The sequence below is a fragment of the Melanostigma gelatinosum genome (genome assembly GCF_949748355.1).
Source record: "Melanostigma gelatinosum genome assembly, chromosome: 22".
Taxonomy (NCBI): domain Eukaryota; kingdom Metazoa; phylum Chordata; class Actinopteri; order Perciformes; family Zoarcidae; genus Melanostigma; species Melanostigma gelatinosum.
Window position 1 is genome coordinate 17657693 of NC_136655.1, and position 12680 is coordinate 17670372.

Consider the following 12680-nt stretch of genomic DNA (forward strand, 5'->3'; position numbering starts at 1 on the left):
TAGTGTTTGTTGGCTTTTGATATTATTTGATTTGATCGTTTATTATTTGGATGTAATAAACTGTTATATTTTAAAGAGCAGTCTTCTGTGAGTACTTGTGCATGTGTGTGTGATAGCAGCTGGATGTCGTGGCCTGTGCTCGAACTCAACCTTCACTGTTCGCTCTGATTGTAGAACAGTACTTTGACATTTGGACATTCTGAGTGAACACTCATTTTGAGACTCAATTTATAGTTTGGTTATCGGTCTCTGTTCGCAGGGTGGTGCCCCGTTATTATTAGTAATTAGTAAAAGGAACTTATTGATCTTAATAACTCCATTGATGTTGATAGTTTAGTTTCATATTTGCTGATAACCAAACACGCTCCTTTTCGTTCCCAACATCCGTGAGCTATTGCAGCTCAAAATCCTAAAATTCTGCAACTCACAATTTATGTCCAATACCAACGTTCAATGCCAAAGCAGGAAGTAGTGTGGCCTTGATAAAGCGAGGAAGAAAGTAAGGGTAGACAGTAAACACCTGGGAGATCAAACTTGCTGGAAAAATTTGCCTTTACAATAAGAGATCACGTGAGAAACTGGGATAAGATTGACCCCAAAGAAACACTAATTTTACTTCAATCCAGCAAGTCTTGCAATTATAGCTACATGCCAATCCCCCCTCTTCTATACCAATTAATGCGTATGAAACATTAAAATGTGCAATGGACTGTGAAGAAAACAATTGTCTAGAAGGTGAGGAAAGAAATATTGCAATAAAGAATAACAAAAGAAGATCCAACCGACTGCAGGATCAGAATCAGAAAGATTAAATAACACATCAACCAGTCCAGGATCTGCAGATTGAAAAGAGCCACTTGGCTAAATCTGACACATTTAGCCAGTAGCGCTGACATTGAAAAGTGGCCGATGGTATGTCACTGTTGTTCAGCAGTATATACCAATGCCTGGAGTGGTATGTCACTGTTGTTCAGTGGTATATACCAATGCCTGGAGTGGTATGCCACTGTTGTTCAGCGGTATATACTGATACCTGGAGTGGTATGTCACTGTTGTTCAGTGGTATATACCAATGCCTGGAGTGGTATGTCACTGTTGTTCAGCGGTATATACTGATACCTGGAGTGGTATGTCACTGTTGTTCAGCGGTATATACAGATGCCTGGAGTGGTATGCCACTGTTGTTTAGCGGTATATACTGATACCTGGAGTGGTATGTCACTGTTGTTCAGCGGTATATACAGATGCCTGGAGTGGTATGCCACTGTTGTTTAGCGGTATATACTGATACCTGGAGTGGTATGTCACTGTTGTTCAGCGGTATATACAGATGCCTGGAGTGGTATGCCACTGTTGTTTAGCGGTATATGCCGATGCCTGGAGTGGTATGTCACTGTTGTTTAGCGGTATATACCGATGCCTGGAGTGGTATGCCACTACTTTTCCAACGACATATATCTTTTCCTAAAGGCAGAAGTCCATTGTCAGACAGACACACCAGTGCTGCCTCCTGATGCATATGCAAATTTCATGCAAATTACTTTGATTCACGACCAGTGATGCCGTAAATGTATATTTTTCTGACTTTATTGACAAAGTAGCGCAACACAGCATCTTAAATAAAGGAATGTATCTATTTTATCCCGTCCATTTTCTTGTTGGGATATATGCAAGGCTTTTGAAGTGACTTTAAAGTGATTTTGTATTTGCTGATGTACCCTAAAACTGATATTATCGCCAATGTTAGGATATATATATATATAAATATATCAACGGCATATACCACTGATATAAATGGCATTCCACTCTGATTCCATGGCATATACCACTGATATGAACTTTGAAGCAACACCTTCCTTTAGGAAACGGTATATGCCGTTGGAAAAGTAGTGGATACCACTCTAGGCATTGGTATATACCGCTGAACAACAGTGACATACCACTTTCCGATCTTGGTGCCACTCCATTTAGCACTGACACACATACGCACACACAAACACACACGCACACACACACACACACACGGACAAGCAGGGAGATTGACGATGACTGTCCCTCTGCTGATATCAGATCTGGTCTAGCGTCCACCCTGCTGGAAAGGACCACACAGTCTGATGGTGGCCGTGTTCTGCCGGGTGTTTGTGGACAAACAGAGGTCCGCGTGGAGTCGGGCGCAGGTCAGCAGGATCCTGGGAACGAGACCTTTCCTCGTTTGTCCCGTGCTCCTCCGCTACATCTCCAAAGCTGCTGCATTCTTAGTAGTATGAGAGGCAGCGGAGGGGCGGAGGAGGGGTGGGGGGGACCTGCATCTTATCGTTTCCCATTTTCTAACATTAAACAATAGCTATTAGATGCACCTGGGTCACGAGGGTTGAGGCTCTCATGTGACATGCCATGGCACCTGGAAGACCCTGTTAGTTCTGGATCTGAGGTGAGTGAAAGTTCACTCTCAAACACACGTGTGGACAGCCTATTTGACCCATCAGCTTCTATATTTAATTTGTTAATTTCCTATCTGACAGTGCGGGTGAGCAGGGAGACACCTCTGCTCTCACCACACTAACTTTTGGGGCGACCGTGGCGCACTGGGTTAAGAGGTCATCTGGGAATCAGAAGGGACGTGTCACTTGTCGAAGTGTACCTGAGCAATACACTGAACCCCGGCTCCACGGGCGCCTGTCATTGGCAGCCCACTGCTCCCTCTATACAGGGATGGGTCAAATGCAGAGAACAATTTCCCCCTTAAAGGGATAAAGATAGTATAAATTCTATTCAATTCTATTCTAACCTCCCTGCAGGAGCTAAACTTCATCCAGAAAAAAGTAAGCACGAGGAGACAGAGAGAGAGAGAGACTGTGTCTGCTGTATTGAATTGCTTTAAGGACACCGTTGTGGTGCGATCTCCTGGAAATCTGTTGGAAAATAATGTAATCCGAGAACAGATAGAAATAGAAATCCTTAAGCAGTCTGAAGTGTTTGGCAGACGGCCCTCTCATCGTAAATGCATGACATATGTGCTGCTGCTTTGACGGAACTGGGAAAGAACATATGTAGAGGGGAAACAGTTCAAACTGACTTTGGGTGGCAGAGAGGCTGCGGTCAAACTCAGATATTTCAGTACGCTGTGGACTATTCCTCCTCCTGCTTTGCCAAAATGAAAAGAAAACAGAGAGGACCAAGAATGTGTTTTTAAATGCAGTTACTATATGCTCTCAAAGAGGAAATTGAATCTGTATTTGAATTTACAAAAACATGATGTACAATTCACCACATTGTCCAAACTGATGATCTCAAAGCAAAGCTGCATTCGAACACGTGAATCTAAAATGAAAGGATGCGTCTGGCGTTCTTCTATATATTTCTTAAAGCCAGCAAATCTCATGAAAAGACGAACATCAACAACGTCTCTCACTACTGTCCGACTTGTCTGTGGCGCTCGCTCGTTGGTTCTCACGAAGTGAATCTCTGAAGACAGCGTGTGAATGCATAGCTGTGACTTTTAAAAAAGATCAGTATTTCCCAAAACAGTGCAAACAGTGAATTAGTTTGGGACTATTTTCAGCGGCGGAATAATCCACGTTTGGTGCTCTAGTAACTGTCTGTGGCAGTTAAAATAAACTACAGTGTGTGTGTGTGTCCATGGAGAGGGAACATGGCAGCCAGTGCAACAGTGTGGCTCATTGATGTGCTCTTAACCATTTCTAAACAACAGTGGAGCTCTATGGCACAGGGAAAGAAGATGTATCAGGCTTTGACACGCACGTTTTACCAAATAGATACATTCATAGTTCGTTCGGGTCTTAGGATTTGATGATAATTTAAGAAATACATTTTAACATATTATCAGACGTTTCCTTACAAACTCAAAGTTCATCGTAACCAGTAACTCTCGTAAGTCTTTGAGGCGGAATGAAAGAGTAAATGTTAACATTGATGTTAGCTATTAGCTATTAGCTTTCAGAAAGGAATGTGTGTCTGTGTTGTAATCAGGTTGGTCATGTACCTCTTTAACACCGTCGCTTATAAACGTTTATAAAAACACATTAAAAACACAGAGATACTTGTAGGGTCCAAACCTTTAGCAAAGTGTAAACCTTAAGTTGACGCATGTTTCTGGTCCTATGCACAGCTCACACCGACACCGCCCGTAGGTGAAAGCAAAACGTGTTTTATTGATCCAATTTCTCAACAACTTCCTTTCTTCCTAAAAGTACCGCCGATTACCTCGACACACTTTAAATCACAGGTTAATCCACAACATAATCCATTTAGCACGGAAAACTGTGCGGCCCCACTCTGCTCCAGATATTACCAACAACCGTAACGAACTGTCGTTAAGTGCAGTCTGTCACTTACCATAACAAATGATAACAACATCTTTGTAACATTCAAAGTAGAAACAGATTAAAGTTAAACATGGAAATACAAGTAAATATATTACCTCAAATTGAATTTGGCTCTTACAATACTTATTAGAGATAAAAATGTGTAAACGATTTTTCAGTCTAAATGATTCAGCTGTTAGCCGGCGGCTAACAAGCTAAGCAGTTTCGTGCAGAAAAATATGTCAATTTAGCCGACAAAGCCATTACAGAGTCAGGAATGAGGAGCTCCAATATCTCTGGTGAAACAGGAAATCAGTCATGAACAGTTTGTGGGGTCGGTACAGTGGAAGGATACATATTTACATGAAAGCAGTCAAAACATTGCTTCATCTTAATACACATTATAAGATTATACAGAATCAAAAAAGAGCAAAATTATCATGCAGTAGGACTAGAGTTTCAGGCAAATATGCAAACAAAATATAACTGTCTCTACAGAGTTATATATATACACACTACATACCTGTAATAATATATTTAGTGCCGGGATAACATTTCATTCTAATCCTCCCATATAGAATTCATAAGCAGTGAGAAGAATTAATGAATGGTTTACGACACATGTAGCTGCTAGTGTAAGCAGATATTTCAACTATAACTTGTGTTTAAACAGATAATGAACGATTGAAAATCTAACATAACAGTTGTTAGTATTGTTAATAAATGATCTAATTATTTATATACAGGCACTGTGGCAACTGAAGAGACACCAATGTTGATGAAGGCCATGAGATGTAGCTGAAAGCTCAGGGAGAAACCAATGGACCGTGAGTCACTACTTTCACAGTCAAGAATGAACTGTTAAAACATCGAAAGAAAAGAGTTCCACTCATCTCACTGTCAACAAGGAAGAGGATGACATCACGACGTGGTAATATTTCAGACAATAATCACTACAAAAATATTGTCAACAACATCTTTAAAAATGTTACTTCCTATACATTCATGGTCCAGAAGGGCACTCGAGCCAAAGAAGGTGAAAGGTCACCGGCTTAAAGCAGAACAGGGACGCTGCTCTGTACGTCTCCTGCTTCTCAAATCAATATTCCCTCTGCCACACACACACACGCACACGCCCGCACGCACACACACAGCTTCCCATCTCATTGCAGTAACACATTGATTTCCTGGTTTCATTGTGCTTAAACGGAGCTGCGTGCCCAGCTCAGCTGTGTGCTGAAACCAGCCCTGGGTAATGGATCTGTGCAGCCATTGATTGTATTGGTCTGATGCCGACGCCACTCTGTCTGAAGGGGAGGGGTCTGTACCGCACACAAACCCCTTCTTTGGGGGTCTCAGGGCTGTTTTTTTATGAATGAAGTGAGTACCGGCTCTGAGTTAACCACACATTCTCTCAATAAACCCCCTGTTTCTGTGGAGAGGGGCAGTTCTGCAGTTGTGAAAATAAATGCTTTGTACAATGAGGTGCATTCTGATGATATTCCTGTTCAAAGCTCAGAATGTAGCTGCTCATGGAGAGGCCACAGGACCGTGGGAAAGGTCCTCCACGTCGGGCACTTTATTCTCTGTGTCTGTTGTTCTTGTGTAATTGATCTCACTCCACGTCCACGGCGGAGTGCTTCAAAGCCACACTTTCTTTTTCTTTTCTTTTTATGGCCGCACCAAGTGAAAGAATTCAACACGTGCATACCGAGCATTGTTTTGTATTGAAGGAGAATAATTCTCCACATAGCCTGCATATATTCACAGGTCAGAGAGAATTCATTGGTCCAGGTTTTACTTTTAAAACTCACAACTGCGCACATCTACACCATGTGTTCAGAATGATAGTAATGTGTGTGGACAATCTGTTAATCAAACAGGCACAGATTTAAAGGAAAAGATTGTAGAAAAACACACTGACAATTGAAATGAAAATGCACTTTTCACCAAGATGTTTTACACATGAGTCTAACTGTAACCCCACACCTCACGTTTTAAAAAAGCTAAATCACCACTCACTTTTCATTTCACAAAGGCAAAACATCAACGTCAACTTCGCATTTTGAACCAGTGATTCTTAGATTTGAATTATTCATGAGGGATCACAGCAAAATGTTTTCAAATGTTTTGCATTGCTCCAAACGACAGGGACCGTCATTTACTACACCTACAACCAGGCTTAATGAATGTGTAGTTCACTTGTATTAAGCTGTTCATGTCAAAAGGCTGCAAAGTGTTTAAAAAGTCCTCGATGAGCAGCAGCTTCGCACTGCAGCGTGGGGCCGATAGGCCTCCATGTCCCTCCTTCATGTTCCACACGAGTGAACTGTGAATGGCTGTTCAGTGTCCGGCAGCAGCGGATTCCATTGAAACGTGTGAAAATGTGAATTTAATTCATAAATGCGGACCGCCATGTCTGGCCCTCCGCCAGGATTCCGTCTTCCTCTGTTTTCTCTGGCTCCCATCCAGACCCCCCCCCCCCCCCCCACACACACACACACACACACCCCACCCGTGTTATCCACCCACGGGAGAGGTGATTTCTTTCCTTTTTCCTTTTTTCAATTTTTTGTATTTAAACCCATCCTCATTGAGTGGGTCCTGTTTTTTTTTTTTGGAGTGGGCTGTGGATGCGCTTGTTATGCCCACACTTCTCAGACGATCCGTGCCGAGCTGTCACGCCTCGCTGCTGCGTGGTTCCTGCCCCCGGTGCCGAGGTGTCTTCTAGCCGAGTTTGAATCGGAGCCGCTCGGCTTCTCGGGCTCCGTCGCCCCCGGTGTTCCGTCTCCTTCTGCTCACTGAGCCAAAAGCCTTCCAAGTTGCTCACCGGCTCATTTTATCGGCTCCATAGCCGCCGGTGCTGCTGCCCGAGCGGGAGACTTGTAGCCGGACGGCAGACCCGGGGAAGTGAGGGATTGAAAGTATCCCACTTTTATTTCTTGCCCTTTTTTCTGTTCACCGGGAGGAACGGAGCAGCAGCAGCGGGAACAATGAGCGGACGCGGGGACGAGGCCGGGGAGAGCTCCGGCTCCCAGGAGCCCACCACGGGGGCCACGGAGCCCCAGAAGAGAAGGCCGGGGAGACCGAGGAAGCCCATAAAAGTAAGCTCGTGTCTCGCTGTTCATTGATGGCGCTCCGCGGACAGGCAGAATAATGAGACCCAGACTGTAGTCCATCTGCACATTGTTCCGCCTTTAGACGTTTGCTTTGGTCGGAGAGTTGAGGTAAAACTTTAGCGGTGACTTACCGGGTCAGTTTTATCAGTCTGTTTTATGGAACTATATTCTGTCTTAAAGCGAGCTGGCTTTGATTGTTCCAGCGTGTGCAGCCCTCCATAGCTTATTGTGTTTACTAGCCTGTAATATTCCATTCATAAGGAACGCCAACTATGTTTCCCAAATACACTGCAGTCTGGGACTTCATGTATGCTGAATGGCTCCACAGATGACCAGGAATGCGCCTGTTTACAGCCTGGCTCTGGTCGATGGTCTTTAATTGACAACATGAGAGTGAAAAGAAAAGTGCGGGCCTGAACGTAACTCTGCGGGGATCTGAATGTCTCAGTCAATGACTTTCTGTAAATGTGTTTATGGATGAGATTCACTGATGAGTCTTAGTCTTATTCCAAATTTCACACCGAAATCACGTCCACGGACGCGGCTGCAGACTGTGGGTGAGAGACGCCGACACACAGCAGCTGGTTGTTGTGGAGAGTCAGTTAAAGATTGTGCGACATTTAAAAGTGAATTTAAAACCAGCCTGAATAATCGTTCCCTCTATGGTGCTGAGACACACACACACACACACCTACACACACACACGCACACGCTGCACACACACACACACACACCTACACACACACACACACACACACACACACACACGCACACGCTGCACACACACACACACACACACACACACACACACACACACACACACACAACCTTTGTCCCTCTTTTGGTCTTGAACCATAAAGCAATGACCAAATGGGGAGGAGGTTAAAGGCTTTTTGTTTCCGGTCTCTGGACACCCATGTCATGTCCTACCCCCCCCCCCCCCCCCTTACCTTTCAGGAGCCCAGCGGAGAGCCTGTCCCCAAGCGACCGAGGGGCCGCCCCAAAGGAAGTAAGAACAAGGGCCCCTCCAAGGCGGCGCAGAAGGTGAGGAGCCTCGGCACCTGAACGACACACACACTGACGTCACTTCCCCTTCACCGACTTACATCACATGATCAATACGTGGCTCCTGGCAACACGGTTGTGATGATTGGAAAAAAATCTTAAGTTTGGAAAGATTAACTGTCCAAAATGGTGAGCCAAAAACACCTCGGTGTACCACGAGGAGGGGTTGTGTAATGCAGACCTAATTTCTTATCATAAAAAAACAATTAAACCATTTTTGATGGTATTTTGAGGATTTGTCTGAAATCATAATGTAGCTTTCTCTTTGTCATTTTACATTCTCTTCCAGCATTTTGAACATTTGATATGTAATATTTAAACTGAAAACGCAAGATGAACACAGACAAGTCCTCCAGGTCACCGTGTCTCGAGTCAAGTCGCAAGTCTTTCACTTCAAAATCTCAGTTCATTTATTTATTAAGTCAAGTTGCAAGTCATCAAAATAATGACTCGAGTCGACGCGAGTCCAAGTCACACTGACTCGATCCCACATCTGCGAGTCACATAGAGTATACATGTGTTTGTAGATGTATGCAGAGGGTGTATGGGTACATATGTATCATTGAACACAGAAATGTCTCATATTGACACCTATGCACGTCTGCTGCACGCAGAAGCATGTTCCCGTCCTAAAGAGCGCTGTACCTCAACCAGACCTCCCAAGTATAGAAACCCATGTGCAACTGTGAACTCATGTGAAACCACAGGAACCTGTTTGTGCATCTGTGATGATGGGAAACACGCGCCCATAACTCAGCAGCACTCTCACAGGCCGCGTACGCGAGAGATATGAGTGACAAATCAGAAAAATATTAAAGTCGAGAACAAAAGACAATCCTGGGGAAAGATTCAGAATTTTACAGCAACTTCCCCACCTCACCTCTTTAAGGCTGCGATGCTGCTAATCCCAGCGAGGTCGGGCGAGGCCCCCATGTCCTCACCCATCAGTTCGATGAAGCTGTTCGGCTCACGATGACAGCAGCCTTAGTGCTCCCTTGCCACCATGAACCACTCTAAACATTCCCAGCACTCTGAACAGTGAACCACTCTGCGCTCGCCGTGATCCGGTCTCGTCTCATCTGGTCCTGCTATGATAAACACTGAAGATATCAATCTTTCCAGATGAAAGAGTCCGGGGGTCGGCCCACACCTTTAACTTATACTCTTTCAAAAGTTCACTTCCCCTCCCCACATCAATCACCTCTGCAATCTCTGACAGATATCACAGCAGCTAGTGAGTAGAAACAACCGTACTACAAACCTCAACTTGACTATTTCAACAAAATACGGACCACGTTCCACACCGTTCTGACAAACAAGGCATTATTTACAGAACATGTCAGGTTAAGGGTTGAATACAAAGAAAGTAGGTCTTTGAGTCTGAGGCGAGGAGTGGTCTTCTGTTTGAACACTAAAAAGAACCTCCTGACAAAGCTTTGTGAATAATTACAGTTGTGTCATTACTTCCATTAAGGTGCAGAGGTGGATGGATGGATGAACAAAGTGTTTGAATGCTTCACACAAAAAGGGTCCCGGGTCCGGGTGTCTGCCCTGTTCTGTCCGGGTGTCTGCCCTGTTCTGTCCGGGTCCGGGTGTCTGCCCTGTTCGGGTGTCTGCCCTGTTCTGTCCGGGTCCGGGTGTCTGCCCTGTTCTGTCCGGGTCCGGGTGTCTGCCCTGTTCTGTTCGGGTCCGGGTGTCTGCCCTGTTCGGGTGTCTGCCCTGTTCTGTCCGGGTCCATGTGTCTACCCTGTTCTGTCCGGGTCCATGTGTCTACCCTGTTCTGTCCGGGTCCGGGTGTCTGACCTGTTCTGTCCAGGTCCATGTGTCTACCCTGTTCTGTCCGGGTCCAGGTGTCTGACCTGTTCTGTCCGGGTCTGGGTGTCTACCCTGTTCTGTCCGGGTCCATGTGTCTACCCTGTTCTGTCCGGGTCCATGTGTCTACCCTGTTCTGTCCGGGTCCGGGTGTCTGACCTGTTCTGTCCGGGTCCGGGTGTCTACCCTGTTCTGTCCGGGTCCATGTGTCTACCCTGTTCTGTCCGGGTCCGGGTGTCTGACCTGTTCTGTCCGGGTCCATGTGTCTACCCTGTTCTGTCCGGGTCCGGGTGTCTACCCTGTTCTGTCCGGGTCCATGTGTCTACCCTGTTCTGTCCGGGTCCGGATGTCTGCCCTGTTCTGTCCGGGTCCATGTGTCTACCCTGTTCTGTCCGGGTCCATGTGTCTACCCTGTTCTGTCCGGGTCCGGGTGTCTGACCTGTTCTGTCCGGGTCCATGTGTCTACCCTGTTCTGTCCGGGTCCGGGTGTCTACCCTGTTCTGTCCGGGTCCATGTGTCTACCCTGTTCTGTCCGGGTCCGGGTGTCTGACCTGTTCTGTCCGGGTCCATGTGTCTGCCCTGTTCTGTCCGGGTCCATGTGTCTGCCCTGTTCTGTCCGGGTCCATGTGTCTACCCTGTTCTGTCCGGGTCCGGGTGTCTGACCTGTTCTGTCCGGGTCCGGGTGTCTACCCTGTTCTGTCCGGGTCCATGTGTCTACCCTGTTCTGTCCGGGTCCGGATGTCTGCCCTGTTCTGTCCGGGTCCATGTGTCTACCCTGTTCTGTCCGGGTCCATGTGTCTACCCTGTTCTGTCCGGGTCCGGGTGTCTGACCTGTTCTGTCCGGGTCCATGTGTCTACCCTGTTCTGTCCGGGTCCGGGTGTCTACCCTGTTCTGTCCGGGTCCATGTGTCTACCCTGTTCTGTCCGGGTCCGGGTGTCTGACCTGTTCTGTCCGGGTCCATGTGTCTGCCCTGTTCTGTCCGGGTCCATGTGTCTACCCTGTTCTGTCCGGGTCCGGGTGTCTGACCTGTTCTGTCCGGGTCCATGTGTCTACCCTGTTCTGTCCGCGTCCGGGTGTCTGACCTGTTCTGTCCGGGTCCGGGTGTCTACCCTGTTCTGTCCGGGTCCATGTGTCTACCCTGTTCTGTCCGGGTCCGGGTGTCTGACCTGTTCTGTCCGGGTCCATGTGTCTACCCTGTTCTGTCCGGGTCCATGTGTCTACCCTGTTCTGTCCGGGTCCGGGTGTCTGACCTGTTCTGTCCAGGTCCATGTGTCTACCCTGTTCTGTCCGGGTCCGGGTGTCTGACCTGTTCTGTCCGGGTCCGGGTGTCTGACCTGTTCTGTCCGGGTCCATGTGTCTGCCCTGTTCTGTCCGGGTCCATGTGTCTACCCTGTTCTGTCCGGGTCCGGGTGTCTGACCTGTTCTGTCCGGGTCCATGTGTCTACCCTGTTCTGTCCGGGTCCGGGTGTCTGACCTGTTCTGTCCGGGTCCGGGTGTCTACCCTGTTCTGTCCGGGTCCATGTGTCTACCCTGTTCTGTCCGGGTCCGGGTGTCTGACCTGTTCTGTCCGGGTCCATGTGTCTACCCTGTTCTGTCCGGGTCCATGTGTCTACCCTGTTCTGTCCGGGTCCGGGTGTCTGACCTGTTCTGTCCAGGTCCATGTGTCTACCCTGTTCTGTCCGGGTCCGGGTGTCTGACCTGTTCTGTCCGGGTCCGGGTGTCTGACCTGTTCTGTCCGGGTCCGGGTGTCTGACCTGTTCTGTCCGGGTCCATGTGTCTACCCTGTTCTGTCCGGGTCCGGGTGTCTGACCTGTTCTGTCCGGCTCCGGGTGTCTACCCTGTTCTGTCCGGGTCCATGTGTCTACCCTGTTCTGTCCGGGTCCGGGTGTCTGACCTGTTCTGTCCGGGTCCATGTGTCTACCCTGTTCTGTCCGGGTCCATGTGTCTACCCTGTTCTGTCCGGGTCCGGGTGTCTGACCTGTTCTGTCCGGGTCCATGTGTCTACCCTGTTCTGTCCGGGTCCGGGTGTCTACCCTGTTCTGTCCGGGTCCATGTGTCTACCCTGTTCTGTCCGGGTCCGGATGTCTGCCCTGTTCTGTCCGGGTCCATGTGTCTACCCTGTTCTGTCCGGGTCCATGTGTCTGCCCTGTTCTGTCCGGGTCCGGATGTCTGCCCTGTTCTGTTCGGGTCCGGGTGTCTGACCTGTTCTGTGGCCACACTCGAAGGACACAAAGCCTACGGCGTCGTAGCGGTCTCGACGTGATGAATCGTACGAATGGGAATAACGGTTTAGGCTTCCAGACAACCTCTCCATGCAGACATTTTGCACACAAAAGGTTTAGGTTCACACAGAGGTTG

General features: G+C 47.5%; 1 protein-coding gene across 2 annotated transcripts in view; it reads left to right on the forward strand.

Moving 5' to 3' along the window:
• The first annotated feature begins 7075 nt into the window (after positions 1-7075).
• The window catches only part of hmga2 (high mobility group AT-hook 2), a 45553-nt gene continuing 39948 nt past the window's right edge, over positions 7076-12680 (forward strand). For both annotated transcript variants that reach the window (XM_079294263.1, XM_079294262.1), the window contains exons 1-2: positions 7076-7429; positions 8402-8488. In XM_079294263.1, the coding sequence (XP_079150389.1) occupies positions 7319-7429; positions 8402-8488 (198 nt within the window). In that variant the 5' untranslated portion in view covers positions 7076-7318. The remainder of the gene's footprint in view (positions 7430-8401; positions 8489-12680) is intronic.